Source organism: Nannobrachium achirus (genome assembly GCF_963921795.1).
Source record: "Nannobrachium achirus genome assembly, chromosome: 2".
Taxonomy (NCBI): Eukaryota; Metazoa; Chordata; class Actinopteri; order Myctophiformes; family Myctophidae; genus Nannobrachium; species Nannobrachium achirus.
This window is the reverse complement of record NC_137811.1, coordinates 60,307,834-60,321,046: the sequence shown is the minus strand read 5'-3', so window position 1 is coordinate 60,321,046 and position 13,213 is coordinate 60,307,834. Positions and strand designations below refer to the sequence as shown.

The following is a 13,213-nucleotide window of genomic DNA, read 5'->3' as shown; positions in this document are numbered from 1 at the left end:
GAAAACTCTTCTCACAGGATGTTTTTCTGAGCACATTTTACCAGGTGTTAATTTTCAAGTGTGTCTCGTTCCATCTTGATAAACTTTTTTTTAATTTTCTCAATCAATCAATCAATCAATCAATCAATCAATCAATCTAGAGCTCTGGGGCCGCCACCGCAAAAGCACGGTCACCACCGCTACTCCAAGTTTTTCCTGAATAAATTTTCTCCATTGACTTTAATTCAAATTGTAACTTTTCCCAAATATGCAGCATATCTCCATATACAGTACATGGATCTCCATATATGGGTACCAGGGGTCTCCATATATGGGTAACTGGTCCGATATACATCACTGGCCTGATGGCCAAGAATTGGCGTGACTCGCATGTCGCCCTGAGGCGTCTTAAGGGCCATTTATAGTTACGTATGGTTGATTTTGTGTACGTTTTGGGTGAGGAACTACGTACGGTAACTGCGTCGCCATTCATAGTAGACATGCACGTTATTTATGTGCCGACCCGCTCTCCGCTCCAATTCTGCTCCCATTTGCGTCCGCGCGCCACATGAAGGTGGTTCTCAGTTCTCACACGTGTAAAAACCGAAGCATTATTAGCCAAAATATGTAGAACCACAGATTTTTGACCCGCCGTGATGTTTGATACAGTATAAATACGTGGTAACAGTCTGGACTGGATCTGCTATCTTTCGGCAACATTATCGCGGTAAATGCAACTCCGCGAGAGTACAAATTTAACCACATGGATGCGGACCCGGAGTAGGCTAATTATAACAAAACATACGTACACACCCGCTCATATATTGAACATAATAATAATAATAATAAGTAATAAATGAGCCGCATCATCATCTCTTCTTGTGACTTGTGACTGTGAACACTGCTTTGTGAAACAAAAATACTACAAATACTACTGTACCGGAGCTATAAAGTTGCCAACAGGAGAACTGGAGTCTGGATTTTTCAAGGGGGCAACATTAATGTGATATACTGTACTGTCTCAGCCTAGTCTGCCGTTCTTTTTTTGAACGAAGTGACCGACTTGACTTGACTTGACTCTCTCCTTGACTGTGACACTATATCGTCTGATAATAGCCTACAGTAGCCTACTTAACACAAGGACACAAAGGAGCTTATATGCGCCCAGCCAGGGTGAATGGGTGATTAATATGTTAATTCACGCTGTTGACAAGATCGGTTTCGTAACGGTGTGAATATTTTTGATTGATATGCCAGCACACTCACGTAGTGGTGGAAAAAGTGCTCACATTTTTACTTAAGTAAAAGTATCAATACAGCAATAAAGAAATACTCGGAATCCCGGAATTCACAATGTACTTGAGTAAAAGTATTGTATAGTTAAAGTAGCCTACCAAAAGTAAAAGTAGGCTACTCATTATGCAGAATGTCCCATTTCACGTTTTCAAAAAGCTACAAACATCTTTTGAAAATAGCAGATGACTCATTATGAGCTTGTAGATCGTCTATTTTCAAATAGCCATAATTGATATATAGCAAAAGTATTTTGTTATAATAAAATATCTACAAAGTAACTAGTAGGCTAACTAAAGCTTTCAAATAAATGTAGACTATTTACAATATTACACAATATTTGAATCCGAGGAAAACTGTATTTAAGTACAGTACTTATATACTTAGTTACTTTACACCACTGCATGCACGCATGCATGCATGCATGCACACTAGGGATGCGAAGATATACCGGTACGGATCGTAATCGCGATACAAACGTGCGCGATACGAGTGAATCGGTTCATTCAGGGTGGATCGGTACAATTGACGGCTGGAATCGTGATGTATCGTATCGTGAGTGTTTGGATCGGTACATTCCACGGTTGGATCGGTTTTTGCATAATAGTATTTCATTCTATACTGTGTTTCCGAGGCGCATTGAATGCCCCATCAGCCCTCCCCCCAAAAAGCACTTGTAGCGACTTTACAGACAGCGTCTTTTACAGCAGCACTGGCTGCTCAGCGGAGCGCAGTGAACACCCGACCCGACGGAATGCAGACAGACTCAGACAGCACTCGTGAGCCCACTGGTTAAACATGCAAGATTAGTACCACGTTTAGCTTTATAACATCCCTGTCCAATGTTCGCTGATGTGATCCGTTGTTGTGTCACTGGACTGGAGCACGCTGCGTGATATTATGATCCACATTCCACACCCGTTTGTTCTTCTTGTCGAGTCTGCGACGGAATTGATTTAAACAAAGCAGAAGCTTCCACGCTTTAACTACACACACGTATGAACTACAACAACGATACTGGGCGTGCAGCTAGCGATTAAAACAAAGTATTTGACACTGTTTCACAACTTGTTACTGTAGCAGGCAGAACACTCTTCTGCTGCTGCTGTTCCCTCTGCAAAGAGAGGCTGGAGCCTGATTTATACTTGGCAGCTCGACGGTGTCGCGCACGCACCTAAATAGCAGACCTACAAGCTCACAACGCGACGCGTTGTGACTCAAATATCTACGTTTTGAAACATTTTGGCTAGAAATGGCAAAATCCTAGATTATATTCATACAATATAATAATAATACAGGTCAAGGATCCTTAACTGAGAAGAGAGAGATCAAGCAGGGACCCCCACTGTAGGCTATTTTAGACTACTGTAGGCTATTATATAAAACTGTTGCAGATTAAAACTTGTCAGAGACTTGTTTGACAGCACTATTTCATCAGTGACATTAATACATTACTATGTTGTGTTTATTTGTTCACACATTATCTTTTCTATTAATATGATGGATTTATGTTATTCATTATAATTCATGAATTATTATCTCTTAAACCCTCAATAAGTGTTAATGTATTGGCTAATGTTCCCCCATAGGGTTGCTACTTGCTAGGGTTCAATTGGTTACTGTAAAAACAAACTATTATTTTTTTGCCGCCTCACATAACTCTGAGGACCCTAGGGGTCCCTGACCACCTGTTGAGGATGTAATGATATATAATAATGATATAATGATATAGTATTAATCAAACAATTCTACCAGCCAGCAAGGAGTGTTCTCCCAGATTTCAATAAGTTGGATTGTTAGACAGAGCCTAGTACTACAGTGAAACAATAAATTGTTTGGAAATTAAATGTAATGCATTTTTAGTAATTTTTTTGGGGGGAAATTTACATGGGCTTTAATATAAATCCTTTGCATTGTGTTGAATCGCACCGAATCGTGAATCGTATCGCATCGTAAGCACCAGGGGTGTATCGCAAAATATCGTGAATCATATCGCATCGTATCGGGGTCAGGGGTGTATCGTGATGTATCGTATCGGCAAGATTTCAATGTATCGCAATTATATCGTATCGCTGGGAGTGTATCGTGATGCGTATCGTATCGCCTCAGTGGTCGAGATTCACATTCCTAATGCACACACACACACACACACACACACACACACACACACACACACACACACACACACACACACACACACACACACACACACACACACACACACACACTCACACACACACACACACACAGACAGACAGGCAGTCCCTGTATGACCAGTAAGACTCCCTAATCGGGAGATAAGCGACCGTTGGTCGCTTATCTCCACAAATATCACAGCCTCCACCTCTCACGTCATACGGGCAGCCATAGTTACACCTGGAATGTTGAATCTCCATATATGGAGATAACCTACCCATCACACAAAGTCTGACCTCACCAGCCCATACCTGGGCATGGACGACTTATATCTCCATATACGGAGATGGCCATATATGGAGATACGATGACATCACAGAGTCCACAGCTGATGATGTGGCGTGATGTCATACAATACACAAACAAGCCCTATATAAAGGGGCAATTCTCACCAGGGAAGAGAGCATTCCCCACTAGCTGAGTATCTTAAGATGGTTGGATGTGATGATAAGCCACAAATAGGCCAAAAGTTTGTTTTACCAATTATCAAGACATACGGGCAGTTGACAGTTTGCCATTGTTACTCATTGAAGTTGAATCTCCATCTGAATCCCTTTTATGCCCATATATGGAGATCCCTGCTCTGAGTATCTGACATCACTAATCCCTTTTATGCCCATATATGGAGATCCCTGCTCTGAGTATCTGACATCACTAATCCCTTTTATGCACATATACAGTATGGAGATCCCTAACAGAATCCATTTTATGCCCATATATGGAGATACCTGCTCTGAGTATCTGACATCACTGTGATGTCACCTGTTTATGCCTAAATATGGAGATCCCTGCTCTGAGTATCTGACATCACTGCGATCTCACCTGTGATGTCACAGTGACACATCACCTCAGTATCTGTGATGTCACAGTGACACATCACCTCAGTATCAGGCGTTACACGTATACATTGAGCAGGGCAAAGGTGTGACGTGTGTGACGGACGGACGGACGGACGGCCGGTGGAGGTTTTCATACTAAACTGCGACCTTACGGTCGCAACTATCTAGCATTATTTGGCTGCAGTTACTTTAGGTAAACTAAAGTAAAGTATAGCATACATGATCAGAATCTGACAGAACATTCTACGATGTAATCACTAATTATCGTTCACTTGATAGAGGCAGTCTTCTCTGACAGAAACCGGCAGAGGAGATTAGTGAGTGTCTGTTTGACTGACTGATTGACTGAGAACTAAACTGGAAAGGGAGTGTGACGATATCCTAGGTTAAAACATTTATTATGCTGTGCATAATAAATGTATTTCTATGGAATGTGCAAAAAAAACATATGTAACAGAAGATGAACCACTGCGCCCAAGCAAAACGTGAAAGCGAAAAGTGTAAGCTTGCGTGTCTGGTGGGTTTGAGCCACGTTGAGAAGTTTAATCACGTCATATTGTCCTTACCTGTACTTTTGCTTTATATTTCTATAGGTGACTCATCTCTTCAAAGTTATTCTAAAAGACAAGAATACTTGGCCATGGTTTGCAAGAGAACTGAAATCTCAACTATCAAAATCAAAACATCAGTATAACCCAGGACTGCTCAAGTGGGCGAAACAAAGCTTCGGCAGGTAGCAACTGATTTTCACATTTTTGGCAAATTCCTGAAATTGTGGAGACAATACATTTGGACCAATGATTGGAAGTTGTTTGCATTACTTACATTTTACACCAATAGGCTCTATGCATGACTGTCTTCCTTTAAACTGACAATATCCTATCCTATATTAAAGGACAACTTAGATTTTTTACAACAAGGGTTCATATATTACATTGTAATTAGAAAGGTGCAGTGATCGGGATTGGCCGATGAGATTCATCGGCTCGTATCCCCGTCCTTCTGGGTTATAGAACGTCCGTGCTCGGCCAGCTTATGAATTGTGTGACTTTGCGTATTTTTGCAAACATCTAAAGGGGGCAACAAAACATTCAAGTTTAACATTCACAACGGAACACAAATCCAGCATGGACCCCATCAGTTAACTATCTGTCGTGCCTTGAACGTCTACTTGGTGAGGGACGAAGTATGGCAGGTAGGCTGCATTGAGGTCCAAGGCCTCAGGTCCTGTATGCCTTTTCAAGCACTGCCATTTGCTCCCCCTGTCTGCCCATGTCACAGGGGAAGCGGGTGGTGCTGTTGCCGGGTATAGTATTTATTTTGCACACATCTAAATGGGGGCAATAAAGTATAACTAGAAAATATTGTTCCTTCGAAACAATTGTGGGCTCGCTTCAAGCCAGAAAACAATGGCTATAAAAGTACAAAATGTCAAGATCGCAGGCAGTGCTCTCTTTGACGTTACTGACGTCAAAGATTGGTCCATTTTGTTCCAAAAATGTGTTGTGCAAAAGTTGACCCGCTGGTGGCGCTATAACAGGCCAATGTAAGAAGGGTGGTATCTGTTCCTTGACCTATTGGGAATGTGCTTGCAAGATTTCACGCACATTGCAGGCTGTGTTCATGATTTGAGGTGTTTTTGGCTTTGGCCACTTTATCACTGCTTGCAGCTATATTCATTCTTTTTTTTTGTGTGTGTGTGTGTGTGTGCAGACTGTGCACTTCATAGGCATATTAGATAAAGGTCCTTAGATTGTGTGTAGAATGTTTCATGCAAATTGCAAAAAAAAATCCTAACGGGTTTAAGCGTTTCACAAACTGCTCAAAATGATATAGCGCCCCCCTTTGGCCAATTGGGGTAAGATTGGTTTTAGTGATATTTGGACTAACACTCTACATCTTTGCCAAATGCCAAGAACATGTTACTTTGCATGTATGATTTAGAGGCAGAAGAATAATTTGCATAAAACTGCAATATTCATTGAATTTATTTAAAAAAGCATGTTTCAATTTTAAAGAAATCCGATCTGACAGATCTTTAGATATTGGTCCAAAGTTCACGTAAAAAAGTTTTGTGCACGTGGAGCGAAAATTCCAGAATAAAAGCGAGTTTACGCGTTTTACAAACTGCTCAAAATGGCGGAAAATCGAAGGGCGGAGCTTACTTAACAACGACACAGATGTCTTCCGCTTGAGTCAACGACACAAGCATGCAACTTGTTACACGCAAGACATGCAACTTGCGTGTAACAAGTTGCATGGCTTCAAACGAAACGAGTCATGACTTATGCCCGTTTGAAGTTTGAATTTTCAAACGCTTCGTATAGCGCCCCCCTTTGGCCGATTGGAATAAAATTGGTTTCAGTGATACTTTGACTAACCCTCCACATCTTTGCCAAATGCCATGAACGTGTAACTTTGCATGTATGATTTAGAGGCCGAAGAATAATTTGCATAAAACCGCAATATTGATTGAATTATTAAAAAAAAAAAAAATTCACTTTAAAATAAATCCGACCAGACAGTTTGACCGTATTGGTCCAAAGTTCATGTGAAAAATGTTTTGTGCGCGTTATGCAAAAATCCCAGGAGGAGATAGATTTTTACTGTTTTTCATATGATTCAAAATTCGGGGGGATCTAAAGGTCAGAGGTCAAAAGTCAGAGCGTAAAAGTTGTTCGGCATGAGGAGACGCATACGTGTATACAGGTTTCATGGCTGTACCTAAAACACAGCATGAGCTATACCTGTTCAAAGTTCGCACTTTCGAAGGCTTCCTAGGTTGCAGTGTTACTCTGTACAAAGACTTGCTACAGTATGCAGACTAGTGCTTGCTCTGCCATCATAATAGATTTTTGCATATTAATCAGAAACAATCTAACAACAAATAGTTAATATGATAGTGGAGCAAGCACTGCACAGATATAGTAAGTCTTTGTACACAGTAAGGTTGCAACCTAACTACCATGAATATTGTGGATGTACCCTTCTATTTAATCCTTTTGGGGATGTTGATGTTGTCATCTGCCCATTTGTCAATTTGGTAAAAAGAAATTGGTTGAATAGAACTCATATTTTGGGACCATCGCTCCATTGTTCTCAATGGTTTGTAATGCAGGCTGCTACTGCAGGAAGTCATGTGATCCAAGATGGCCACGGTGTGAATATGGTCTATTGAGGCCAGGCAGACTCAACACACTCTCTCTCTCTCTCTCTCTCTCTCTCTCTCTCTCTCTCTCTCTCTCTCTCTCTCTCTCTCACACACACACACACACAGACACACACACACACACACACACACACACACTGTAGACACACACACACACACACACACACGTAGTAGCAAGGAGGGCACGCGTGCGCGGCTCACAATGCATGCGTCCGTCTGTGTGTGTCCGCCACTGTTGAGCATGAGCAACCTTGCAATCCATGTATTTGACTCTTTTTATTTGACTATTTTTATTTGACCACCGCTCAGTTCACAATGTGTGATTTTTTTTTCAGCATGTATCACTGGGATTTGGACTCCTCAAATGATGCTGATGCCCTTGTGATCAAGAATGATCTCCGAAGTTTTATAGAAACAACAAGGAAACAGTTCCAGGTTTGTCAACAGTGGTTTAAACAATTCTTTTCACAATGGTTTGGTTTTCATGGCTGAAAATGTATACCGGTGCATTCTAAGAAATTATTTTACTGATTAGATTAGACTACTTAAACAGTTTTGAACTATATTTGAGTTTTTAGGGGAGCGAAGAAATCATCACTTGATGAAATGGAGTGATACAGTAACCATTCTCCAAACATAATCTAGTGCTGTCACTAAACAATGATTTCAGCTCAACCCATAATAATTTATCTTTATATCGGGGCCTTAACACAAGATGCACAGGCAAATTGGCAGGCATCTTTGTTGCGACCGTTGCCCTTTAGGGCGAGGTCGCTTTTCGCCCTTAGGCGTCTGACTGGTTTATATAGTATTGCAATGACTGTTGCAATGACTGTCACCCTAAATTTCTTTGCATGTTTCTTTTTTTTGTTTGTTGTTTTAACTACGATATTGCGCGTCTATCGCTATTGTAATAATAAACTAATAGGGCTTTACATAATGATCACATTACATTCAACTGGTAATGTTGAATTGGACATGCTTATAATATTATCTAATGATTTCTTTATTTATTTTTATTCTCACACAGAGAACCTGTGCAGATCTTAAAACCTCTTCAGGGTTTGAAGAGTCTTCGTCTAGCCTTGCAGATATCGCGGATACCATTTCTGCAATGTCTTGCTGCAGGGTTAGTTTACATGTGGTTTACTTAAATAGGTGGTGCCATAGTTTTGTACTTTTTCTGTTTTGTATGTGTCTATAGAGTTACTTTAATAGACCCCCAGGTGTGGTTATAATATGCAAATATGTCTGAAATACACTGATTTAATAACATCATAAAATCGTCCCCTCCCTTTTTCACAATCCAGCAACAGCTGTGGTTATGGATAACTTCAGCTGGGTCACCTCCCACCTGGCTACCGGGCATACATGATGAACAGGTTAGTGTGGTCACAAAAACTAAATTTTAACACTTTCTGTATACTTTTTTTGAAAAAGATATTCTCCAAGTATAATCATAATACCTGATGTTTATGTTGGGGGGGTTATATTGCTTCAGTTTTACTTTTGTGACGGGCATCCGTAAATACTTTTAACTATCCATCATCTCTTCATCCTAATAAAGAATGAAGCCATGAACATTCCAATGGATCTCATGAGAGATTGTGGCGACCTGCTGAAGGCCATTTCAGAGGTTTTAAAGTGTTTTTCACTCGAATATGCTTTTTCAATGATTCTGTTGTTAGATGATGATGATGACTGGTGTTTATTTCCATTCCATAGAAAGATGCTGCTGAAAAACAGCTGTCTCTAATCTGTCAAAGGTTATGTCGGAAGGCCTTTGCATTCATGAACATTCCAGTGAACCAAATATCTTCTTTCATGGAAGATTGTGGCTGGCTACTGGAACAGGTTTTAAAATGTATTTCACACAAGTATGTTTTTTCAATGATTCTGTTGTTTAATGATGATGACAGTGGAGTTTGTTTCCATTCCAAAGAATAACCTGGGACTAGAGGTGGCGTCTCGAATCATTAGAAGATTATTGCTGGATGTCATTTCAATAAATCTGAAAAACTGTCCAGGTAAGATTACATCTAATGAACAAATCTGGAACTGACTTAACCTTGAGCTGTTGATAGATCTGATTCTATGACATGCTTAACCTGGATTTTAAACTTGAGTCCAATGTTTTGACTATTCGCTTCTCTTAATGTTGGTGTATTTTAAAGTGTGATCCTAAAGCTTTAAATACCATAAAGTCCTACCCATCAATGATCTGTTATCTACACTAGTAGTACATATTATATAAATGATCAGATTAAGGTGACACGTTCTGCACTGTCTGGCAGATAATTTATCTTGTTTATAGTTGATTTCCTCATATATATATATATATATATATATATATATAGTGTGTAAAGATCTTTAGAGACCATGGCCTGATTACCAGTTCTTATGCCGGGACTGCTGGATTGGTTTACATTCACAATCTACTAGATATGCCGCTTTGCTTTTGTTATATATATATATATATATATTATTATTATTATTTTTTTGCACAGACTCTTTATTATGGAAGCAGTATCTCCACCATTACATCTGCTACTTTGGACATAAGGTATGGATTCCTACTCCCTCCTATAGCTTGGTATAGAGAGTATCCTCCTTAGTATGATGGTGTTTGCTTGAAAGAAAATCAATCTGTAAAAATGGGTGAAAAGTCTTACTTTTTTGGGGTGGAGTCATGAGTCATGATGTTCACTACATATAGCAAATAGTTGCCGATTCCGAGACAGACAGTCATGACGTTCACTGTCAGTTTTGGTTGTAGCTCCGTAGAGTTGGCTGTATAAAAATGTAGAATGTAATTAACTGAATCTAAGCATCCATGATCACACATGCCATACACATGTCATTTTTTCACCCAGTGTCAATTGTCTAATGTAATCCTGGGTGCTACACTCCCTCTGCCAACCTGGGGAGAGCAATGGACTGACCTCATGCTTCCTTCTATGCATGAAGAGTCCAAGTTGCTTCTTTTCACCCGACAGGGGAGTTTCCCCAGTTAGATGTAGAGCAACCAGTTCCTTTCCCCCCCATCACAGTTGCCTGCTAGAATCAGAAGATTAACCCCATTGAATAGACCCATCCTCCACAGACCGCTGGAAGAACAGACGTATGTTTTCCGAGAGGAATAACACATATATTCTCAAAGAGGTCTAGGAGAATAGCATATTCTCAAGTCATGACAGACACAAGACCAGGCCTTACAACCCTGAATCTCAACTATAGAAAAATGTAGGGCTACCTCATCCTTCTATCTTGGTTTAAGAGTGAACTCTGGCCCTCCCTATTCTACCACTGTTATTGAAGGTTAAAGTGATGCGAGAGGCATGCAAGCATGAAGCCAATACGCAATTCACGGTGAACCCGTGGTGTGTCTCTGCTGTGATCTGATAGGTTGTGTGATGCCATGCAGCCTCAGACAATTCGCACAACAGATAACATTATTCAATTTGGCATATTCGCATATTTGCGTCGCACTTTGGTGTGTATGGGAAAGGCGTAAGTGAATACTTTGCATTTTGGGTCGCTTTTTCGCGACGCTTCGCTAATACGCCAGTGTGTAAAGATCTTTAGAGACCATGGCCTGATTACCAGTTCTTATGCCGGGACTGCTGGATTGGTTTACATTCACAATCTACTAGATATGCCGCTTTGCTTTTGTTATTTTTTTTGTTTTTTTTTGCTTTTGTTGTTAGTATTACATAATTGTTTCTGTCCTCAGGCTGCAAGCTGTTTGAATGTCATTGTCAAATGACTCATGAGACCATTTGTGCCTATTTAGGCACAGATGTGCCTACCTCCGCAAACACATAATACACGCGAATGCTCCCAGCTGGCTACTTTTTCACCGAACTCGACATTGTCTACATTAGTGGAATATTATGCCATGTGACTTCAACATCCCTAGTAGTTTGTTGTTTTTGGCAAGTGTCATTCTACTGAGTATAACTTAGGGGTAGAGTAGTTCCATTTTGAAAGTACAGGTGATTTTTTATTTTTGCAGCTGGAGAAAGAACAGCCAAAACAAGTCATATATCTACTAAACAACTGCATAGATCCAGTTTCTGCTGTGATGGCAGGATCATACAATGAAGAGTGCATGAAAGGTACATTTTTTAACCTGACTGAAAGGTAAAATGCTCTGTTCTGTATTCACTACATTGGTAAGCGATTTACAAACCCTGACTTATTTATTTTGACAGCATTGATTTGCACCTTGAAGCAGATCAAAAGATTGCAGTGGACTGGTGTGAACCTGACAGACCTGATTTCTCACCTCTCTGCGATGATCATCAAAATCTTTGCAAGCTAATTTTGATTATGAAGCTGTTTAAAATTGTCCAGATAATCCTAGAGAAGAGGTTCTCAAACTATGGGTCGGCACCCTAAGTGTTTTTCTTTTATCCTTACCATTTAACTATAGCCTGTGGATTTTTTTAACCCATTAAGACCTAAGGCCGATTCTACAAAGCCTTCTAAATCAGTAGTTCTCACACTTTCAAGATTTGTCAATTAAAAAAGTGACATGTGAGCTTCCATAGCCTACCTGCTATTTTTGAATAGCCAACCCAAAAACCAATTTGAATGGGTTAGTTACAGTACATTTATTGGCTCTCTCTTTCCAGTGCAGAAATGAGTATTTATTAACTGTTAAGCCGATGAATAGCTAACCAGATAAACCACTGACGGCACCCCCGATTTCAGAGTTTGAGAACCCATGTCCCTGAGGATATTCAAGTACACCTTGATACAAATACATTAACTGTGATTATACAACAGGTAATTCTGATGAAGCTATTAGATTGGTTGAAATTGCTTTTACCCGTGCGAATAATGGGCAATACCACACGGGTCAAATCAAATGTAAACATCAGCTGTGCCAACTCCTGTCCCAGCACTATGCCAAGCGGCTACGCTTGTAGTTTTCATGTGAAGTTCAGGGACATAGTGGCGAAATACAATGAAATTAAGTTGAGGTGTTTTTATTTTTAGGGTAATGTTGTATGATCTTAATATTACACTTGAGGGTCATGTTTTATCTTGGTTATTGGCACTTCAGCCCTGTCAACGGAACTCAGCTGTCGGCTCGTTCCTGCAGCAACACTGGCGTGCCAATAACCACAATAATGCACACCCTCTCGTGTAATATTGCTTAATTATTCTGTATCCAAGATCTGTTTTGTATACAAACTGTTTTAACATCTCAAACCCTCTTTCAGGATGATGGTGAACGTATTATATATAAAGACAAAGATGGCAACTTAGAGGCAAGCTAACATTGAACTTTGATTATCATTAAGCTGTTGATACATAGAAGATAAAACTATTCTGATCACCTTAAAGGGCTTAGACCTTCGCAGTGTGTTTCCACAACTCCCATTCATTTTCTCTGTGGAGAATGGTATTATCTGCTGTAACAATCTAATGTAGATTTACCCCCCGGCTTATGTTATGCTCCTGTGGAAGCCACACGTCCGTCCGTCCGTCCGTCCGTCCGTCTGTCTGTCTGTCTGTCTGTCTGTCTGTCTGTCTGTCTGTCTGTCTGTCTGTCTGTCTGTCTGTATGCAATCAATCTAGTTTTAAGGAAAACACATTTAATCTGTGACGTCACTGCCCACAACGATAAAGTGTAACATCTGGTAATGTTAACGTCTCTGATTGGTGTAGCTTGAGGGCCTTTAGCTACTATGGAAATTAAGAGAATCAAGTGTTTTATGGTCATGCT

General features: G+C 40.1%; 1 protein-coding gene across 1 annotated transcript in view; it reads left to right on the top strand.

Moving 5' to 3' along the window:
• The window catches only part of LOC308294965 (uncharacterized protein), a 66,753-nt gene that overhangs the window by 21,164 nt on the left and 32,376 nt on the right, over positions 1-13,213 (top strand). The window contains exons 28-38 of the mRNA XM_080737901.1: positions 4,901-5,040; positions 7,812-7,911; positions 8,507-8,605; positions 8,787-8,858; positions 9,044-9,112; positions 9,202-9,330; positions 9,419-9,503; positions 9,984-10,039; positions 11,492-11,594; positions 11,691-11,791; positions 12,708-12,755. Coding sequence (XP_080594027.1) covers positions 4,901-5,040; positions 7,812-7,911; positions 8,507-8,605; positions 8,787-8,858; positions 9,044-9,112; positions 9,202-9,330; positions 9,419-9,503; positions 9,984-10,039; positions 11,492-11,594; positions 11,691-11,791; positions 12,708-12,755 — 1,002 coding nt within the window. The remainder of the gene's footprint in view (positions 1-4,900; positions 5,041-7,811; positions 7,912-8,506; positions 8,606-8,786; positions 8,859-9,043; positions 9,113-9,201; positions 9,331-9,418; positions 9,504-9,983; positions 10,040-11,491; positions 11,595-11,690; positions 11,792-12,707; positions 12,756-13,213) is intronic.